The sequence below is a fragment of the Callospermophilus lateralis genome, chromosome 6 (assembly GCF_048772815.1).
Source record: "Callospermophilus lateralis isolate mCalLat2 chromosome 6, mCalLat2.hap1, whole genome shotgun sequence".
In the NCBI taxonomy this organism is placed as follows: domain Eukaryota; kingdom Metazoa; phylum Chordata; class Mammalia; order Rodentia; family Sciuridae; genus Callospermophilus; species Callospermophilus lateralis.
The window spans coordinates 37,569,145-37,592,959 of NC_135310.1; the positions used below are offsets into that span (position 1 = coordinate 37,569,145).

Below are 23,815 nucleotides of genomic sequence, written 5' to 3' on the forward strand. Positions count from 1 at the left end.
AGAATTCCAATCACACTGTTATCCCACATAACCACTGTTTGGTTCATGAGCCCAGCATCATTGTTTTTAGTTTTTATACTCCCTATCTTCTACTACATTGTTTTATTCCTTAACCTTGAGATACACTGTTGTTTACAAAAGTAATTGGAAAAACCTCTTACCAAAGAAAGATTTAGAAATATGTTATACGTGTGGTGAAGAGTTCTATGGCTACCCTTGGATTAGAATTCATTGTAAATTATAGATTAAAACTTATCTTTTAACATGTTATTTTCATGCAAGTCAAGAAGACCAGCAAGGACTTTCAAGACACTCTTGATATGTTTCTGGAATGATGTGCAATTTATTTCATACATCTATTCTTAGGTGTTACTGTTAATCAGAAGGCTGGAGTCTAAAATTTATAGAGGCTCTGAAGGACAGCAATTAAGGCCATTTGTCTTCCAAATGAGGCAATGTGGGTTCCACTGGTAGTTTAAATTACATTAGGGTACTCTTACCAATATAAAGGTAATGGGGCCCCTGAAGGCATGTGTTGGAAAGCAATAAGTCACTTTAGGGATGTGATAACAAATAATATTTTTGAGAAAAACTTTTCCCTTGGTGTATGATTTTGTGTTTTCTTGTAACCTCTTTTAACTGATTAATTTTAAATTAAAAAATACATCATTTTTCATGAAAGCATTTATAAAAAAGTATATATCATATTTAAAGGACAATATTAAGTTTTTAAGCTGCTAGACTTTGGGTTATTTTAAAGGAATGGTGTGTTCATAAGAGGAATTCACGGATAGGCACTTTTGCTTTTGAAAAAGGTTTTAGGTCTGTGGTGTCATCTGGACACCTCTGATGTACTGTTTTGACTTTGATGCTGCCTTTTCTCTGTCATTGGTGAGGAATGTGACTTTCATTCATACTCAAAGGGCCAAATTTTTGATGAGCACAGTGAGAAGAATTTAAAGGCCCACAGTTTACCACCCCTTAGCCTGTTGTTGCTGGTCCAAGAATTTGTTGAGTCTCTTCACACAGATCCCCATGGAAACCCAAAATACAAGCTACTTGAAAGGAATCAGGTTATTGGTTTTTCTCATTAAAGCCACTGCTGGATTTTTATTAGTTCTAATTTATTTTCTTTCAAGATTAGACATATAGGTCAGTTCTTATTTTCATGATTTGAATTCACAAAATATTTTGACTTGTGTGTGCCTGTATACAGTAGTCATTCTACTTCTGCCATACAATTACCCTTAAAAATAAAACCAGAAAAAAAAATGCTGACATAAATGGGCGGAAAAAAGCAGGTTATTAAATAAAGTGGAAGCAATGATTAGCAACTAACTTGAGTGAATTTGTGCTTCAGTCCCCCTACATTTAAATCATCTTTCTGTGTGAAAATAATTTAAATAATTATGGGAGAGTATTTCTCAGACCTCAACTGCTTTAGACTCTATTTATAAAGTTCAATTTGTCTCATTGCCTATTATGAGCAGATTTTATAGTTATTTTTAATAATTCATTAATTTATTTATTCATTCTAATTAGGTATATATGACAGCAGTATGAATTTTGATTCATAGTACACAAATGGAACACAACTTTTTATTCTCTAGTTGTATACAATGTAGTCTTGCACCATAGATGTTGTCATACATGTATCTAGGGTAATGATGTCCATCTCATTTCACATCTTTCCTGCCCCTATGTTCCCTCCTCTCCCCTGTCTTCCCTTTGCCCAATCACAGTTCCTCCATTTTTTACATTCTCCCCGCCAACCCCATTATGGGTCAGTATCCACTTATCAGAGAGAACATTCATTCGGCCTTTGGTTTTTTGGAATCAGCTTATTTCGCTTAGCATGATATTCTCCAACTCCATCCATTTACCTGCAAAATGCCTTAATTTTATTCTCTTTTAATGCTGAGTAATATTCTATTGTGTATATATACCCCAGTTTCTTTATCCATTCATGTATTGAAGGGCATTTAGGTTGGTACCACAGTTTAGTTATTGAGGTGCTATAAACATTGGTATAAACATTGATGTGGCTGTGCTACTATAGTATGCTTGGTCTTTGAGTATAGACCAAGGAGCAAGATAGCTGGTGGTTCAATTTCAAGTTTTCTAAGAAATTTCTATATTGCTTTCCAGATTAGTTGCACCAAAAGCAAGGGATGTGTTAAGGTGTATACATTGACTTCACCTATTTGGACAAGCATTACAAAGAAAGACATTTTTTCACTATTCCTTCTTCTCCTCTCCACAAAAGTTGTTAAACATTATTTAGATTTTAGGTGGTTTATATATTTCAGGAAATTCTTTTACCATCCTCATGCACTTATTCATATAACCATATGTTCTATTTTTAAAAATAATTCAAAAGTTGTGCTTCAACCTTCTTTCTGGGGCTCAAACTGTTTTTTTTTTTTTTTTTATTTAAACAAAATATACTGATAGACACTATTTTTATGTGGAAATTTAAAGAGAATAATAATAAGTAGGAGGACCATTGATTATTATGATTATGTATATCACATCAAGTATTTCAATGTAGTGTTTGGTGCTCCATGTTTAGAACACGTGTTTGGAATATTACACTGGTCCTCTTTTCTGTTTCCAGGTGGCTGTACTTTTGATGATGGTCCAGGAGCCTGTGATTACCACCAGGATCTGTATGATGATTTCGAATGGGTACATGTTAGTGCTCAAGAGCCCCATTACCTGCCACCTGAAATGCCTCAAGGTAAGAATCATTCTCTCTCTCTTTTTTTTAATTTGAAAAGTATTTTTATTAGTGTATTATAGCTATACATAAAATTGAGGTTCATTTTGACATAATCATACATGCATGGAATATAATTTGCTCATTTTCCTCCCAAGTATGCCCTCTTGAGAACCATTTTATTTACTTTTGCCATTGGGAAATGGCTTCAGAGTATGTAGCATTTTCATATTTTAGAAATAACTATAATAATTTTTGTTATAATAAGCAAATTTATTATATTTCTTGGTGACATATATTAGTCTTAAACTATTATTTGCATTTCCCTTAGTCACTTTCTCTAACCACATATTCTTCAAAATTTCTCATTATACCTTTCTTATCTCTGTCTTCGCAAAAAAATTAATTGCTTTTTTCCTACTTAATATGAAATAAAAATGACAAACCAAAAAATAAAAACATAAAAAGCAGAACAATAAAAAAGACTACTGAAAGAAATCTTACACTTGGATTGATTCATTTGATACTTATTCAAGAAAATTACCAATTTGATTCAGTTATACTGAGTGGAAGGGCTTCTGTTCCATGGTTGGAGAGAGACTGTCTCACGCTCCTGCTGATCATGAGCAAACCAGTGGTTCTGATGGGGGAGCATCTTAGAGACAAAAATTATCAAATGGAGAAAGCCTTTTTTCCCAGAGAATAACATAGAAATAGTGCAGAACCCTATTCATTGGTTTTGCTAAGATCTTGTTATATCCTTTGATTTTGTGGAATGAATACATCTTTTTTATTTTTTTGGTGAGAACAAAGTAATGGAGTAATGCATCTTCTGATTGTTTTCTCTTACATGTGAAAACCACATTAATAGAAGACATCAGTGTGTGTGTGTGTGTGTGTGTGTGTGTGTGTGTATAATTTTATACAATGTTGGATTCATATTTGTGCTTTCAGTTCAACATAATAATTTGGAAATAATATAGGTCCTGTGTTTAGCAACAACTTGTTTAATTACAAAAATCAAAAATATAAACAGGAATTTCAAAATTGCAATGGTAAAGAGAAGAAACTACCCAATTTTTAGAAATAAATAAATATCATATATACTTATATATCATATAATAATGTATGTATAAAATATAATATGTAACTATATTATTGTATATAATCAATTGATATTCTGATTTTCTACTACTAACAACTTTTTTAAAATATATTTTTAGTATTTTATTACAATTAAATAAAATAGTTTAAAATTATTTTTTCTCCCAATTAAGAAAGTCCTTCCTAAACTGAGTATGAATTTTAGATAGGCAATTTTAAACATAACAATTAGAAGTGAAAATATCAATTCCGTTGAGGGACACAAATCCCTTTTACCAGCATCATCCCTGAACTTGCTAATTAGTATGATTCATAAAATACAAAGAAAGAAATATCAACATATCACAAGAATGCAAAGCAAATAAAGGAAAGCCTAAAAGTTATATTTCCATATTTTGTGTTATAAATGAATATAGTATATATGTCCTTTAAAAGTGTTGTTTTTAATTAATTATTTTTTGGGGTGTGTGTAATAATTGTATTTAGCAGTGGGATTCATTTTAATATGTTTGTACATGTACATAACAATTTGGCCAATTTTCTTCCCCTTTCTGTCCTCCTAACCTTCTTCCTCTAGTCTAATGCTTTGTCTCTTTTTCATTTTCATGAGATCCACTCCCTCCACCCCCAAATTTTTTCTTGAAAAAAAATTTTATAAGTCTACACTATGGTATATACATGGATTAAATCTGCTGCTTATTCTGAATTGTCACTTCCCATGGCAAATGGTTATTTCTGAGGCTGGACTGAGCCATAATTTCCTTTGCAGAGGAATAAAATGATACTTTGTGCTTGACATCCTTTTCTTCTTGTATTTGACCCCTGTATCTTCAGCAGACTCATTTAGTGTTCTGCATAAGTTTGTATTTTTCTTTCAAAGGTACATAACCTTATTTTGCTGGTGCATTTTAATTAAAGAAACAACTGCAATTTTTGGCTCAAATTTTCTCTGTGGTATATTTAGACTGAATTTTTCATGTAAAATTAAAGAGGGTGGGCTGGAATGCACACGTTTTGACTGTTTATCATCAGAGAATAATCAGAAAGACGTTGATTTATGGAAATGTTACCATTGTTAATTACCATTGATGGTGGATAATGAAGAGCTGAAGAGATATTGCTCAGATGACCTTGTTGGCTCACCTTTGATGCACAACCTAATTGGTGGTTACAGTAAAATATGATATGCACAGAAAATGAAAGTGTTTGAAATTCAGCCAGATCGACCAATTAATAGGACATTAAGTAATTAATCACTCAAAGGAGGGAAAAAAGGTCATGGCACTTTATTTTTTCCGAGTATAACTGTGTTTAGTTCTGAAGAGAGTTGAGAGAAAACACCATATTTATTTTCTTTATAGAAGATGCTGTTTTATTCATTTTCCTTATGATATTTCTTCAAAGTGCTGACTGAACATTATCTGCCATAAATTGGCGCAAAGGAGACATTTAGACTTATCCTATTAAAGTTTTATGAATGATCCTTTTATTTTCCAACGTATAGACAGGTAGGCTTCCTTCTTTTGTCTACTTAAAAGTCACACACAGGCACTCATATAAACCAAAATCCCAAGCATCAGTAACCACTATAGCAGGAAGGTTGGCTCTCTGACATGAACTTGTTATTTTATTGAGCTCTGTGCAGCACTTGGACATTGCTAATCTATTTCTGTTAATTGACTTTTGGGACTAGATGCCAAGAGGGGAAGAAGAAATGTAGGGTGAATAAATAATTTAGAATGATACAAGAAGGAGTTTGTGTTGAAGAATAGAGAAAGGAGGAAAATAATGTCTCCACATGGAAAGATACAATACTATCAAAAATAGCTTATAACACTCTGCAGCAGTTGCCACATATTACTTTTGTTAGATGACAATGATGGCTAATAGGCCTGCTAAATATATTTAATAACAGCATGCCAAAGAATGAACACTTTGTGAAAGAGTCTTAACACCTAAAAATGACTTGAAAATCTGAGCACCTATTCAACTTAGTCATCAAGGAAATGCAAATTAAAGTCATAATGAGAAACTGCTGCAAACGTGATTTCAGGTGTTGGTGAGAATGTAGAGCAAGCAAAACCCACATAGACTACGATTGGATGTAAATCCTTACAACTACTTTGTACAGCCTGCTGATCTGCTAATTCATTTTTGAGTATAAGCCCAGCAGAATTGAGTGCTCATATTCCCTGAAAGACACATGTAGGAGTATTTACAGCATCAGCATTCATAATGGACACAAGCTGAAAACAACTTGAACAGCAGTGCAATAGACAAATAAATGATAGAATATTCATATGGTGGAATCTTACTCCACAATGAACATAGAATATTATTATATACAATGATGTGAATGAGTGTCACAGCCACAGGCTCGTGGGAATAATACCAGACACAGAGTATGTGTTATACTTCATTTACATAAATTTCAAAATGAGGTAAAAGTAACTGTTGATTTGGAAATCTGGGTGTTATTACCTGTGGGAGGGAGTAGGGAGATGGTCTGAAGGTGAGTTGTGTGGTGTTCTGTATGTATCTTATAAGTTAATGAAAGGTAACAAAATCAGTGCTCACAAAGATACTACTGGAAAACTAAAATAATTAAATTTTACAGATTAGAATAAAAGATGCATAACATGAGACCTCAAATGGGTTCAAATTCTTCTTTTCCCACCATCCTGGATTCCTCTATTCCTCTTCTCTCTCTCTCTCTCTCTCTCTCTCTCTCTCTCTGTCCTCTCTCTTTCTGTTCTTTGACATTTTCTGGCCTTTTAATGTTCCCTTACCTCTGCTTAGATATTTCTTTGTCCACTTATCCATTGACCAAACTCTTACCTATTGTTGCTATGTCTTCACAAGTTCCCACTGCTTTGGGAAGATTTTCCTGACTAGCTTAGAACTCTTAATTTTATTTTATTCCTATAACCACATATATACTTGGCTGTACTATACTTTGTATATAATTAAATTGCTGATGTTATATTATCAGTTTTATATGTGATTTTTTTCTTACTAGACTACAATGTCCTCATGAGTATAGATCTCATTTCAAAAATTTTAATTTTTCCAATACACTATTTTACTTAGAAAAAAATGTCAACTCTTTTAATATCAGATTTAAAATATTTTGGTCCTTGTTTGAATAGTAAAGCTATTTTTCTCTGGATTAAAAAATTATTTGAATAAAATCCCCCTTTTCTCAAATATGATATTGAGTTCACATTTGAATGCAATTAGAAAAACTTCACATAATTATTAATATTAGGCTTTTTGCCTTTATTAATGGCGTCACCTGTTTAATTTAGATATATATTTAAATGTTACTAATACTACCCAGTAAAGGTTTTTTTTTTTTTAGTTTCTCTCTTCTCTCTGTGCTTTCTTATCAAATTCATCCAATTTTTACTTATCAAAAATTGGATATATAAATATATAACATTAACCTACAAAGAATGAGATGTTGTATGAAAACCATCAATTGTTCTTTGATCTCAAATACATCTGGGTCTGTGATCTGGTTGTTTATGACATCATAAAACAAATTCATCTGACCATTTTACTATATGTTCTGTTCGTGATCAGAGTGTAGGAACAGTGATTGTAATTCATCTTTCATTGTAATTATAACTGCTTTTCCTTCTTAACACGTTTTTGTAAAATGACTAATTGAATTTTAGTTTGGAGTCTCTAGAGTACTCGTTTGACAGTATTTAAAATTATGACTACATTATATTCCACCTTCAATCTGGTACTTTTACTGATAATAATGTAAATCACTGTACAGAGTTCCTAATTTAAAATACACACATTTTATATATTGCAAAATATAAAAGCCCTCGGTCATTAAATCAACCTAAAAATTGAAGTAAGAAACCATCCTGTCTTATAAAACGTAGCCAGGTGTGATTCAATAGTTTAAGACCCTGCTGGATTTCAAGTCTGTCTCTGTATCAAGTCCCCAAACTAAAATGTAGAACACAAAATGAGATGACACAAACAAAGAAGCAAAAGAAACAATACTGTTAAGAAAGTGCCTTTTTATTAGTTTGTTACATGTAAAACTAAGTATCTTTATTTCGCTTAGATTTTAAGCATAAATTATTAGCCAGATTGTTAAAATGGGACCTGCCTTCTTCAAATATTTATTTGGTGAGATTCAGTTGCTTGTGTATTTAAGAGGAAGTGTGGTTAGGTCACATGATTTTGTACCTGGCTTTTTCTGATAGTGGTGAAAAGTAAATAAAACATTCATGTCCACAATTTGATACAGATGATAACATTTATAGGTAACACAATTTTAGGTAAGTTTTCTATTTGATACTAGTCTCGGTATTGTAGTGGACAATTCTAATTTATATTTACATAATATTATATATATTGTGCTATACATTTTAATACATCTGAGAAGAAATTTTAAATAAGTTTTTGACCTCTCATTTCTAATCTGTAGCCTTTCTGGGAATAGTAATTGCTTATTAAAATTAGTAGATCACTTTACTTATTATTTTCCTCACCCTATTATACACAATTGATAATGAGGCATGTATTTTTTGAGAATCATATCTGCCATAAATATCACACAGTTGAATTGACAGAATCATGTGGCAGTATATCTGCCAGAAACAAGGCATGGCAGAGAGTAATAGGGCAAAATTATGTGCATGTAGTGTTGGTAATGAAATGCTGAGTTTCCCACATTATGGTTGCTTTTATGTTTGAGGATAGAGACATCGGGCCAAAATGTTGGCTTCTTCTCTCTTTTGTCATCTAATTAACATTGTCTGTTAATACAAGTAGAACTAAATGTGTGAATATATGTAGTAGTATTCCTGAGGAGAACTGAGAAATGGATTGGCCCTAGGGAGAAGAAAGGAAGGGAAACAGGAAGGAGAGGGAAGAAGGGCAAGAGAAGGCTTAACCTCAGTTCATGAACACAGCAGGGCGGACCTCAAAATGCTGGGTATGGGAGTTAGGAGTCTCAGACCACAGAAGTTTAAATCTGAAAGGATATGCTTCACTCAGCAGTTTTCACGTTTCTTTTAAACAATAGAATTCTTTAGGAAAAAAAAATTCTTATTATTCAAATCTGTAAAACCAGTAACAAGAAACTAATGGTCCCAGGACCTACTTCTTTGTAACTTCCAGTACCCTGACTCTTAAATACTTCCTCTCTATCACTCCTGTTCCATCAAGATGGCTTTTGTGAAGAATGCTTGGAGATATCTGACTTTAAGGGACAGTCTGAATACAGTGATTTTGCAAACTCAAGCCCTTTCAGATAGGCATCTCTGAGAGGAGAGTTCATTGCTATTAGTTACCACTTACTGGTATATTATTGAGTTTTGTTACAGTAAGGACATGATCTATATATTTTAATCCTCAAAAGAACCCTACAGAATAAGTGACATTTTAGAGAAAAGTGGAGTGAATAACTTGCATAAAGCCACACAAGGACAGAATTTGAACTTTGGACTGTCTCATATCAGTGCCACGGTAACTTCCTACTTTATCACTGCAGTTTAGCTGACAAATTCCTTTACTTGGTTTAGACAATTAAATCCACTATATAATGAGCCATTTAAATTATTTAATCCAGAATGGTTTTCTACCACTTCATATAAGACGCTATTTTTTCTAGAACTTTAAAGCTTTATATATGAAATAGAATCTAAGGTTCGCTGCTGTTGGAATTGCTGCTGGGTTTCAGGGTTTTCTCAGTATATACTGTTCTCCTGGGGAGATGCTCTGCCCTCTCTTTGATTTACCTGTATGTTATTTTTAGTCATTTGATGAACACTTGCTGCATGTCTGTCTAAGCAAACCTGTAGAAACACATATATTATCTACTTTCTCATTAGAGCTTGTACGGTAGAAGAAAAAAAAAATCATGGACTAAAGGAATCAGACTAAAGTCTAGGGTTTGAAAATAATTTTAAGACTTTGTTTGCAGTTGGGTATTTTAGGACAAGAATTATGGGCTTATTTCAATGTGCTCTTCCAAAACATGTTATCATGTGTCTGTTGATGTTTTTGCCCTGAGCACAGAGAAGATAGTTTACTACATTTGAGTTGCTTATTAAAAATGGTGAGAGTTGGAGGCAGGGCAGGGTGAGAGAGTGAAAGGCTATAATGCACTACTTGAAGGGTGAGCCACTAAATGAAGGCTGGTTTTTAATGTAAGGACTATTACCCTTACGGACATAAATGCAGCATGAAGAATGTCTAAATTACAGAGAACAGAAATGGCATGCTGAGACAGGAATTTTCTTCTGATATTTCAGGTACATAATGTATCTAAGTTAGATATGTTCCAATATATCTCAGGGGGGAAAATAGCCAAGTATTAAAAAAAATAGAGAAAATATATTTGTGTCAGTGCTATAGAACTTCCAAACTCCTAAATGAATTAGAGATAAGAATACAGAGTAATTTCAAAGTCTATACAGTCACCTTTAACATATACCATAAAATCAATACATAGTTCAAAAAAGCAAAATGACTTTCCTTGGGAGGAGAGTGACTGAAAGTACAGTTATGACCTTATATTTTGCCTCTCCAAAAATAAACTTGCCTCATGATGTCTGCAACCTATCTCTGTTTAAAAGCTTATTATTTTTCAAACACAAGAATGCCAGGGAAATAAGTATAACAAAAAGCAGCACAAGGAAATAATTAAATCAGGGGTCACTTAAAAATATATACAATATTAATGATCTCATATTGTTACTGTTGTGAAAAATATATAGCTGTGCTGTATATTTTTTTAATTTATAGTAGGTTATTATTACATGTATAAAACATTTTAAAATTTTAGAACACTGTTGGTTTTTCAACCTAATTTCCGTTGAGAGTGCTGTAGCACTGTTGTCAAGGCCTGATTTCCTCTCCTGCGCCCAGAGAGAAAAATTATTCACTAATAAATATTTCTCAGCAAAAAGTACACATTTTATAAATTTAGAGCACATAATAACATAAAAGGCCCACAACATTATGAAATCTTTACATACCAACATAGATAGGTGTAGGTGCTGAATTATTTGCTGAAGGCTTCTGAGTGTAAAATAGGACATTTTCACAAACTTCATTAAGTGGTTATGTACTTCAGTACAACCTTCTTTCCCCTGGTTCTTTAATGTGTGCATGCGTGTGTGTGTGTGTGTGTGTGTGTGTGTGTGTGTGTGTGTGTGTATTTTAAAAAACCTTTTGTTGTTGTTGTTGTTTGTTGAATCTAAGGCCTCATATATTCTGTTACTGTTTTCCCTGAAGGTTCCCAGGACAGTTAGAGTATTAACATATTGCGAGGTTCTTTCTATAAACTATTTTCTTAGATAAACCTTTTATATTAATTAAATATTTCTGGATAAAATCAATATGATATAATGTTCTTCCTATGTAACCTTTACAATGGTGTTTAGCTGTTTATAAAATACGGGGCATAACCAAGGAGCTTAATTATTTTAGTGGTTCTGGTCTGAATAAAGTAAGGGAATTTATCTCTATGGTTGTCAGAAGCCCTAAAAGAAATCCCAAAGACAATTTAAAAGAAAGATTGGAAATTTTTATTTTACTGAATTTAGTAGCACATCATGCAAAGAAGGCCCAAAACAGTCACTGTAGAAGATTGGTCACTTGACTAGAATTCTGGCCTGGGTGCTGGAGAATAAGGAATAATATCAATATTCTTACATTAGGAAAGCTAATACTTATGATAATTATATTAATATAGTAATGAATATTTTAAAAAGTTGTAGAAAGTAACAAATTTAGAAAGAAACTTGGCTCCTTCAGAAGTAATGAGTAGTATATGTCATCAATACTATAATAAAATCAATTTAATACACAAATAATTATTTTGGAGAGATGCAGAGTACCTTCTCAGATTAAACAGAAGATTAAGAATAATTTTTAAAGGGTAGGGATATAGCTCAGTTGGTAGAGTGCTTGCCTTGCATGCACAAGGCCCTGGGTTCAATCCCTAGAACCAAAAAAAAAAAAAAAGAATAATTTTTATTATTCTGATGTGGTGGTACAGAACTGTATTCCCAGCTACAATGAAGGCTGAGGCAGGAGGATCAATTGAACTCAGGAGTTCCATGAGAAACAGAAACAAATTTTACAACCCCTTCTTCAAAAGAGAATAAAAATGCAATCCGAAGTCCAGTATGACATTACTATAATATTTGGCAGTTGAAAGCTTAAAAAAAAAAGAGAGATAAGCCTATAAAGCTAAGCCAACTTTGCCAAAAAGCTTTTAAACACAGTTCATTGCTTTTTCAGAACTCATTATTTGCAGGTATTTGTTCCAAGACAAATATTTTTTTTCAAATTTCCTCAATATTGAAGTTTTGTCATTAATCTCTTTCATATTCTGAAATAACCAAACACATTTTTTAAAAAGATAAAATTACTGTATTTTTCCCTGGCAATTAATATATTATCATTTAGTTTAAAGGAATCCCCACTTACTGTCAAAAGTCTGTTTCTGAAAATCTGATGTTCAGTGTGAGCGTTATAACAGAAGTCAACTTTTTATCATCATTACTACCATTATTATTTTTGTGGTGATGGGGATTAAACCCAGATCCTTTCTCATGCTAGGCATGCAATCTACCACTCAACTACACCCCTAGTCCCAATTTTCTATTAAGTGGGAAAAATTGTAATGTGTTAGATTTCTAACCAAAATGCCTGACTACAATAGACGTCCTTCTTGGTTATTTTTTTTTTATTTTTAAATTTATTTGTTCTTTCTAGATACACATAAAAATAGAGTGTATTTTTATATATTTTACATACATTGAATAACTTGTTCGAATTAGGATCCCATTATTGTAGTTGTACATGATATGGAGGTACATTGGTCATGCATTCATATATAAGGACAGAAAAATTATGTATGATTCATTATATTGTCTTTCCTATTCCTAGCCCTTCTCCCTTCCCTTTATTTCTATTTGCCTAGTCCAATCGACTTCTAATCTTTCCTGCCCTTGTTGTAGATTGGCATCCACATATCAGCGAGAACATATTCGCCTTTGGTTTTTTGGGATTGGCTCCTTTCACTTAGCATGATAATCTCTAGTTCCATCCATTTACCAGCAAATGCCATAATTTCATTTGTCCTTATGCCGAGAAATATTCTATTGTGTATATGTACCACATTTTCTTTATTCATTTATCTGTTGTAGAGCACATAGGTTTCTTCCATAGCTTGGCTATTGTGAATTGAATGGTATATTGAATGGCTGCATCACTGTAGAGAGCTGATTTTAAGTTCTTTGAGTGTAAGCCGAGGAATGGGGTAACTGGGTTCAATGGTTGTTCCATTCCAAATTTTCTAAGGAATCTTCATACTGCTTTGGAATAGATTTTCAAAGTAGATGGTATAATGCATAAAATATTTTTCCTGATATGCAACCAAAAAATTATTATGATTTTATTACAAGATTGCTCTGCAATCTTCATGTGCTATACATATCCTGTGTTTCTCAATTTTTGGAAGTTTGGATCTTTGCAGCAGTATTATTTGAAGATGGTATTTTCTAAGTTACACAGTTTAACTTGGATATTAAGGATATTATTGGGATAGTAAAACCTTCCTTCCTTAATATCGTAGGCATTTGTATTTTTTTGTCCAAATTTTTCAATTGTTGGCTTATGCTTATACGTATGCTGGGATGTGTTTTTACATATAAAATATAACAGTATAATTTGGACAATACCCCTCCTCAGCACTTTCCTCCTCCCTCCTCTCCTCCCACCCACTGGTTCCTTTCCTCTATTCTAGTGATCTCTCTTGTTTTTCACAAGATGTCCCTGCCACCTTTCTTTCTCTTTTTCCTCCCTAGCTTCCACAAATGAAAAAAAAAAAAAATGACCCTTGGCCTTCTTAGATTAGCCTAGTCCACTTAGCAAGATGTTTTCCAATTCCATCTAATTTCCTACAAAAGTCATAATTTCATTTTTCTTTAGGACTGAATAAAACTCCTTTGTGTATATACATCTTATCTATTCATCTGTTGGTGGACACCTAGGCTGGTTCTGTAGTTTGGCTATTGTAATTTGTGCTGCTATGAACATGGGTGTACATGTATCCCTGAAGTAATGATGACTTTAATTCTTCAGGCTAAATATCAAGGAATAGTATGGCTGGGCCATATGGTGCTTCCCTGCCTAGCCTTTTGGGGAACCTCCATACAAATTTCCATAGTGGTTGTACTAATTTACAGTTGTACCAATAGTGTAAGAGTGTTCATTTTTCTCCACACTCTCTTCAACACTTACTACTGTTTGGATTCTTTTTTTATATTTTTATTTTATTTATTTATTATTTTTATGTGGTGCTGTAGATGGATCCCAGTGCCTCACACCTGCTAGGTAAGCACTCTACCATTGAGCTACTCCAGCCCATGGTTTGTGTTCTTGATGACTGCCTATCTGACTCTTGTGAGATGATATCTCAGTGTAGTTTTGATTTGCATTTTACTACATTCTAATGATGTTGAACATTTTTCCCTTTTTTTTTTGCCATTCCTATTACTACTTTTGAGAAGTATCTGTTTAATGTATTTGTCCATTTATCATTTGGGTTATGTTTCCTTTTTTTTGGTGTTAAATTTTTTGAGTTCTTTATATATTGTAGATATTAATCCTCTGTCAGAAGAGTAGTTATCAAAGATTTGCTTCAATTCTATAAATTCTCTATTTACCTTCTTGTTTCCTGTGATGTGTAAAAAGCTTTTTAATTTGATGCCTTCTTATTTATTAACCCTTGGCATTAATTCCTGAACTTTAGGGTTCCTAGTGTGACAGTCTTTGCTTTACTATGCTCTGATTTTGATAATTTTTGTTGGATTAGTCAGATAGATTCATTTCCAGTGAAAGTAAGTAACAGACTCTCCTTAGCTTCTTTGAGGTAATTATTTATTCTGTTTTCTTCTACTCAAAATTGAAATCAAAATTAATGAAGATAAGTCACTGGGAAGAGCTGACTGGTGTTGTTATATGTCACAATCCTTATCTCAAAGTTCAAATTTCTCTCTAGTTATAATGTTTTCCAAAAGCTATTTTGAAAACTAGAACTGCTTTCATAATACTATCTTAATGTACAGGCTTAGTAATTTTTATTGGCCCAATGGCAGTGGTCCAAAAATTTTTGGAATTTTTAATGCTCCACATTTATGTGTAGCAAATGGGACCTACAATTCCCAAGAAATCATTAGAGTGGAAAGAATAAAGAGAAATTAGTGGCAAGCCAAAACTAGATGTAAGTTTGTTTTTTTTTTAAGTTGTAGTTGGACACAGTACCTTTATTTTATTTATTTATTTTTATGTGGTGCTGAGGCTCAATGGCAGCACCTCACATGTGTTAGGCTGTGGGACAAGTGCATGGAGTACTGCATATATGGCAAATGTTAAGGGCATCTGAGTGGCAAACCACTCCCCCGTGCTAGTCGCGTGAGTGGCAAACCACTTACCTGCAGACACAGGCCTGGGTGTGAGGCCACATGTTATAGTCCCTGTGCTTGCTCCATGGCCTGCTCCTCAATTGGTTGCTGTAAGGACAGTTGGCCAGAAATTGTATTGGTGGCTGCCTGTAATCTGCTTAGCTACTGCCTGATTATATTTACATGGTAACTGTGCAATAAAATCAGACCTGCTTCCTGCTTGGTCTCCAGAGGTCTTGATTAGCGACTCTGCAGCCACACTCTCCTCTACCCTGTTCCGTGGACCTCCTCGCTGGATGAGAGAGAGCCCATACACTAGGCAAGTGCTCTATTGCTGAGCCACAACTCCAGCCCCAACTTATAAGGTTTTTAAGTTTCCTTCATGCTGCTCTTAAATATTTACTATCCAATTTTTAAAAGTTTTTACACTGAATCTATACATTTGAAAGATTCATACCATTTATTTATGCTCAATTTCATTTGTCTTGATATATAAAATCTCCAACCTCATAGTATCCTATAGAATATATTTGTGGTAATACCAGAATAATAATCCTTAACATCATCAAAATAAAATTCTGTTTAATCTAAGAGACTTTAGAGATTCCTGCTGTTCTGCCTTTTTGTTTTATTAAAAAGAGAATATTGTTGAAATAGGTTAAACTGATGCAGGAAATAGAGCAACCTGAATTTAAGTTCAGGTTCTAATTGTTTCTGGTTTAGTCATGACATTTAACCTTCCTGAATTTTCACTTTTCCTTCAATAAAGGAAATAACAAAATTCTTGCAATTTTGTAACAGCGCAAGAAAACACATATATGTGAAACATTTGCTATTATCCAGCATGTGGTTGTTGCTTAATAAATATTTGCCATTTTTCCTTTGACCCAAGGTGACATGGCTGTTTAGTAATCTCATTAATCTGTAAAAAATTGATTTGCATTCCTCTCACTTACTCATTTTAGCAAGGAATAAATTGCATTTCCCCATTATAATTTTTCAGTAGCTCATTAGGAATTATTTTATGTCCAATTCAAAAATTACTTTCCCTACGTAATTGTTCACCACATGCAGGTGCTTTGCACTATGATATATAATGATATCTGAAAATGATTTTCATAAAACAGTATTATAGGTCAACTTTAACTTTCAAATATTATTCTTAACTAAGATAGAACATTTGAGGTATGAAAATCGTTTTAGAAAAGGTTTATTATTTATCCACTCTTTAAGACAGTTATAATGTAGCTTTACTATTAGGGTTACCAAATTGCTTTGTGATCACTCTTATTTAGACATTATTTTCTTGAAGAAATACATAGTTTTACTTAATATTGAGAGTATCTGCAGGCCATGATGTCATAAAGGTAAAGAGAAAGTAAATAACAACTTTAAAACAATGAGAAACTGGAAAATATTGCTAAAAATGTCTTGTTCTGCAAAAGTTGAGAGTGTGTTACTATACAAATGCCCTCAAGCAAAAATCAGTAAATCTCTAGATTTGAGAGATCAAGTCTGCATCTGACAGGTCTCTCTTATTATTATTATTATATTTAAAATCTGGATGTTCTATCAAGGAAATAGATTTTAGTGTTTAAAATAGAACTTGTTACAACTACTTATTTGGTTACTATGTATTTGAATAATAATAATTATTTTTTTTAACCATGTTTCAGCTACTAGGGCTACCTGCAGGGTATTGTGAGTTCTTGTTGTAATGAGAAAGTGTATTGTTCTGGCTATCATATCTATGCTTTGGCTATCTCTTTCAATGAAAAAAAAATAGTATAAGTTTAATTTACTCAGCTCTGTGTACAGTTGTCTACACAGTGTAATAACTAATGAATTGTAAGTTAATTTGAATATCAAATGCAGATTTTTTATTTTTATATTTTATTTTGGTGCTGGGGATTGAACACAGGGGCACTGAGTCACATCCCCAGCTCTTTTTATTTTTTGTTTTGAGACAGGGTCTCACTAAGTTGCTTAGAGCCTCACTAAGTTTCTGGGTCTGGCTTTGAATTTGCAATTCTGCCTCAGCCTTCCAAACATACTTTTTTAGCCTAGGGATTTATGTTGTTTTGCAAGGTTTATGAATTGCTTAAGCACATTGTATATGTTTATGTTTGTATATGTCTATGTGTAGGTTTGTGATTTTTTTTTAAAAAATACACTGAATATTAGAAAAGTTGCACAAAATAGCAACAGAATTCTACATAGTAAAAAATGGAGAGTTCCCTAAGACATAGCTCATGTGGAAAATAAACTCCCATTTTGCTCATCTTTTGTGTACTATGTTATATAGACTCAACAAAAAATGATGTCTTCTATAAAGTCACTGCCCCTTTAATTTTAATTTCACTACTTCCAAGAAACCCATATCCAGAGTTTAAAGAACTTAAACTTTGATAATAAATCTTTTATTCTCAGAAGTTTATTTTGGGAAAATTTCCCTACTAAAAATAATGTTTGCAGGGTTCCCCTTCCCCCTACTCGATAAACCCACTTTTTGATGTTTTGCACTATTAGGATTGACACTCCACTTGCTGATCAGGAGTTGACAGATATTCTTCCTCTTCTTCTATATGTAGGTAAACTTAGAAAAATTATTTTTCTTCTTTTTTATGTTCTGATTAGTGCATGATAGTTATACACAACAGTGGGGTTCATTTTGACATAGTCATACAGGCATGGAATATAATTTGCTATACTTCTATCTCCACTTCTTCCTGTTCCCCCTCTTCCTCCCCCTGTACTCCTTCCTCTACTCTCCTAGGTAAAGCTTACAGTAGATAAATTACTTTAAGCCTTCTTGTCTTTCTCATCTACAGTAGCTCATTGTTGATTATTCTAGGTAAGTTTTAGGTAAAAACAAACAAGTAAGCACACAAACTTCATAATCAGCAAAATGTTAGCAAGCATTTAACAGCAGATTATGAACCAAGGAAACTGCTGTCTGACCTGAAGTGAATAACCTGGCAGACTAAAGCTTTTATCCACCAATCTAGCCAACTAGTGTTTGAAAGAAACATATGACTAACACTTTCCAAGAGTCTGAGAACATCTACACTGTGTAAAGGATTTGATATTTTGGGGAATGTCAACAGGTATTTCTTTTCTGCAGTACCTTACAAAGAAAAGGAAGCAATTGAGGCACTTTTACCAAAATGCTTCTTATTTTGGAAAGCTCTGGATCTAGATTCTAGCATTTATAGCAGATGACTTGAACAAATGCCCTCTCTTTCTTTAAAGGTAACATCAGGACATTAATATTTAGCCTTCCTTTCACAGAGGTAGTTGTAACAACCAGAAAAATATGTGGTTGTGAACATACTTTGGAAACAGTGAAAGTAGGTTTTAATAACACTAAGAAGTTAAAGTGTATCCTGCTGGTAATGTACGTGGATTGGGCCTTAGATCTTTAATGATTCCCTTTCATTTTACTAGTGGATACTTCAAAGAATGGGAGTGAATTATATGGTTCATGATAGAGCATTACGTAACACTTAGGTGATTCGTGTTTTATCCCATGACCTCAGGTAGCAATGAGAGAGATGAGGAAGAGAGAGAATAGGTAGAGAGAAACAGGAAGCAAGAACTAGGTAAACTGGAGTATGCAGGAATGAAGTGGCTGAAGTAGGGTTTAACAAGTACCAAAAAGAACATAGAGAGAATTTTTGGTCAGACACTACACAGAATTGTAGGAGAATATCAGGGAGTATATCAGCAAAATTTAAGGGTCAATGCAAATGGCCAAAAATTAGGTACTTTGATGTGTTTTTGCCTTCCTACTCTAGAATAGTGCTTTCCTGTGATAGACATTTGATAATTAAAATTACCTCAAAGTTTAATTTCTAAGGTCATTTTATCCATAACAAATAACTCATTACTTCATTTTATTATTTTCTGTCTTATTTGAACTTTGCTTAGTGTAACAATTATACTGGTGTGGAGATAAAAGTGGAAGATAATTATGCATAGGTAAAAATAGCATGTTTAAAAAGAAAATGGATAAATCAAGAAAGTGACAAAATTATATTCTGTAAAATCTTTTCCAAAGTTATTAAATTAAACAGCATATTTACATGAAATTCATTGGTCTTCCTTGAGGGGAGGTATATATACATGAACAGTAATTATTTTGAGGTCTGATTTTTGGCAGTCATATTCTGAAAGACATTTTTCTCAACATTTCTTCTTTATATTTTCAGGGGAAATTTTTTCAGCTACTTTTCTTTTTATTTTAAAACTAGTACATATACAGTGTACAAAGATTAAAATGAACCAAAATCCATGAACATCACACATTAGTCTCATAACTAAGAGAACTACCAGAATTTGATGTTATTATTCTCCCTAAAATGAATCATTATTTGTGTGTTTGTAAAGGTTTTTTTTTGTGTGTGTACATTTCTGTATAGATATTATGTATATGTATGCTCATCTATGAAATTATGGTTCTCTACCATATATGATTTTTTTTTTTTTTTTTTTTTTTACTTCCATGATTAACACTGCAGCATATCTCCAGAGATTCAATAGTTCCTTCTACTCATCTTTGGCAAGTTGGTTCAACAGGAACAACCTGGTCTTGTCTAGAAGCAGAGCCTACTTTGTTTTATTTAACTTACTTTATTTTATTTCCTCTCTACTGCATCAATATAACGATTTGTCAACGTATACAGGTGAAAGCAATTTAAGGTTCATAGTTATTGAAATACGACTTTCTCTTTAAGATGTGTGGTAAACTTGTATTTCCAAAAAGATCTGCAAACCTGGAGCCTAAGAAACAAACTACAGGAAAAGATGGTATCTGAAGCATAGTTCTTCCTATTGGAGCCATGCACAATGAAGAAATAAGGATCTTTTCAAAATTAACAAAGAATAGTTTTAATGTGTTTAAAATACAACCTAATTTATATGCTTGTTACAATTCTGATGTTGATTAAAGTCTGTAGAGTGAATGAAAATTGCATGTAGTTCTCATTTTAGTTGACCTTCCATGTTAATTAGGACATTTTTTTTTTTCATTTATTTTGGAGCTAAGTACATTTTCTTTGTCTAGTAAACTTTCATTCTTCCCCCCCCCCTCTTTTTTTTTCTTACTTTAGTGAGGTTGATCATTTTTCTTTTCCTTTTTGCTTTCTTCAAGATTGTGAATAAAAAAAAAAATCGAAATACTAGAATGAAGAGAACTTAGGCAGTTACATTACTTGTTATTTAACAGCTCATTCATTACTTTACACATTTTAATAAACACTTTGTTTGATTCTATAGGTGACATGCCCTCTCCTAGGCACTGAAAGTAAATCCCTGATGAAAACAGACAAAATTTTCTTGCTCTCAAACAGCTTATATCTTCAAGGAAAATTTAAAACAAACTTCCAACAGTATAAAGACAATATGCAGTACTTTTAAGTGCCATGAAGCGGGGGAGGGTGGGGGGGCAGTACTAAAAAGTGGATGGAGTATCCATGAAAATATCTAGGGGAAAAGCATTCCAGCCATAGCAGGAAGTCTTTGAAGGAGGGTATGCCAGACATTTTCTGGAGAGTAAAATGCCCCATTTGGCTTTATTGGAAATTGGGAGGCAGTCAGGGCAGTAAGAGGGGACTGATTTTAGTAGATGCCCAGCAACAGGACTTTGCCAAGTTTTCTGTGGAATGATATGATTTTACTTTTATCTTGACAGAGCAACACTGACTATAGAATGTGGAAAATAGACATCAGGATGAAGCAAAGGTACAAGAGGGAGACCTGTTAGAAGCCCGTTGTGATAATACACATCAGAGATGGTTTTAACTTAGGACCAAGATGTAATGAGAGATGATTATGAAATATGAGGGTCATTTGAATTTGGTAAGAGATTGGATTTGTGGTGCAAGAGTAAGAGTAGAGTCTTGGATGAATAAAAATTGTTTTTGTTAGCCAGAGCAGGTGGAAGGATGCAGTGGTCACAGACTGAGGTGAAGTTGAATGTGAGAGAAGCAGATGTTTGTGGAAGAACAGGAGTTGGATTTTAGAGATGTTAAGTTTGAAATTCAAGTCTGATATTCAGGGAAGAGGACCATGCATGTTTGAAAGTCTGTGTAGATAGTATTTGAAACCATGAGACTGTATGAGATCACGATGGTTGCTATAAATAGTACAGCAGTTCCGAGGACTAAGTAATTACTTTGCCAATGTTTAGAGTTGAAGATGAAAAGAAATATACAAAGGAAGATAGAAGTGACCTGTGCCACTGAAGGAATATGTGCCATATTGGCGAATACATCAACAAATCGAGAATGATGCAGGTGAATTTAAAATAAAACAGAATTAACAATCTATATTCTTTTGTGTATGAATAAGGAAGGAAAATAATGTGTGAAATTAATATTAAAATGTATGCTAGAAAAGTCCTGGAAAATTGGAGGATAGGGACTACATCTTTCTGATGTTTTTTTCTTCTCTTTTATGTAGCAAGTAAGAAAAATGAACTATAATTGATTCCAACATAAGATAGTCACACATAGTCACAACACTTTTGTTGCTAAAAAGAATAGCAACTTCTAGTACTGAGACCAAGGGGTGATCGTAGGCCAGTGAAGATTTGTCTCAGAAGCAAAAGTCTGGAGTGCACACTAACAGAAGAATGAATAAGTAATGGAGAAGCTTACATTCCAGACCACTGTATGTGGATGCATATTGATCATATAATCATCTTTAGTATTTTATAATGTTACTTGCTATTATTAGCATAATAGAAAGTGAGGACATTAGTTCTTGAAGGAAAAATAATTTCAAGTAACATTTAGGCAACGATGTGAGACAACTATGGAATACTGGTTCTCAAAGTTGGCTAAAATTTTGGAATTAGCAGGGATTCTTTATAATGAATGTTGTCACAGCTCCTAGAAATTTTTGTATAATTGTCTGAGCGGGGCTACAGCATAGATATTTAAAGTTACCAAGGTGATTCTAATGTATTACTCTGATAAACAACAAAGTAATGGAAGGAAAAACAGTGTGTGCACATGTTTTGTGTACCCCATTTCTAGCACTTTGTGTTACAGTAGTTATTTTGTTTTTGTAGATGTATCGAATATGCATTAGTGTCTGATTGATGTGTATGTGCTGCACATCAAAATATGATCCAGTACTGCTTTATAAGGAATAAAATCAACACCTAAACCTAGAAAAAGTTTTTGAATGTATTTTAAAAGTCCTAAAAATAACATAAACACTAGAAGTGAATCAAGTTGGTTGCCCAGAAGTTTCAGTACAAAATCTTTGGTAGGAGCTTAAAAGCACTATAATACTTTCAATAAAATAGTGACTAAAAATAGTAACTAAAATTATTATTGGAATGTTTCCAGTCTTAGGTCAATATTTCTGTCTTGAAATGATCTCTCTCATTATTTTCCAACATCAGTGGTGTATGTTACATCCATATAATAATATACACACCAAACTCTTGGATATCATTGTCTTTTTTCTATTATTTTATTTTTTCATTTCACAATTCTACTCAAAATCTGGCAAAGAGTAGACACAGAAATTATGGACAGTGACTGTTTTACTCAGCTGTTTCACTGCTGTGACTAAAAGATCTGACCATTATAATTTTAGGGGAAGAAAAGTTTATTTAGGGACTCAAAATTATTTGGAGGAGAAATTATTGGGTTATAATCTTAACCTAACCAGTGAATTAATCCCTGATTGGATTAACTGGGTGGTGGCTGGAGGCAGGTGGGGGTGTGACTGGAGGAAGTGGTTCAGTGGGGCCATGGCTATGGAGTATATATTTTCTGTCTGGAGAGTGGAGTGTCTCTCTCTGCTTTCTATTCATCATGTGAGCTGCTTATCTCTGCCACACTCTTTCTCCATGTTGTCCTACCTCACCTTGAGCCCTGAGGAATGGATCTAGCCTCTTATGGACTGATACTTCTGAAATTGTGAGCTCCCAAATACTTTTCCTCCTCTACAATTGCTCTGAGCGGGTCCTTTAGTCACAGGGGCAAAAATGATCACTAAAAAAGTGACCTATCAGAAATGTCTTTGTGATGTACCAAGAAATTAAACATTTTCCTAAGGGCCCGGTAGGGGTCCAGTCTGTGTACCTGGAGTCAATCATTCAGACTCATCAGACCATCATGTATGAGCACTTAAGTCACAGACTCTTTATTGTTATCTGTCCTCAATAATTTAAGGTAGGAGGTATCATTTACCCAAATACAGATAACTCTTATTTACCCATAGATATTTGGATTATTATTCAACTCTTTAAAAATTATTTTTTAAGGATTTTTTTTTGAGAGAGAGAGAGAGAGAGAGAGAGAGAGAGAGAGAATTCTACTATTTATTTATTTATTTATTTTTTAGTTATCGGCGGACACAACATCTTTGTATGTGGTGCTGAGGATCGAACCTGGGCCGCACGCATGCCAGGCGAGCGCGCTACCGCTTGAGCCAAATCCCCAGCCCCTGTTTTTTAAGGATTAAATGAACAATGTGTATAATGTGCCTAAAATACCCCTTCCCCTCTTCCCAATTTGGTTTT

At 33.4% G+C, this 23,815-nt stretch overlaps 1 protein-coding gene across 5 annotated transcripts in view; it reads left to right on the plus strand.

The window, feature by feature from the left end:
* Ptprk (protein tyrosine phosphatase receptor type K) overlaps positions 1–23,815 on the plus strand; it is a 526,982-nt gene that overhangs the window by 116,368 nt on the left and 386,799 nt on the right. For all 5 annotated transcript variants that reach the window (XM_076858271.2, XM_076858267.2, XM_076858268.2 and 2 more), the window contains exon 2: positions 2,618–2,740. In XM_076858271.2, the coding sequence (XP_076714386.2) occupies positions 2,618–2,740 (123 nt within the window). The remainder of the gene's footprint in view (positions 1–2,617; positions 2,741–23,815) is intronic.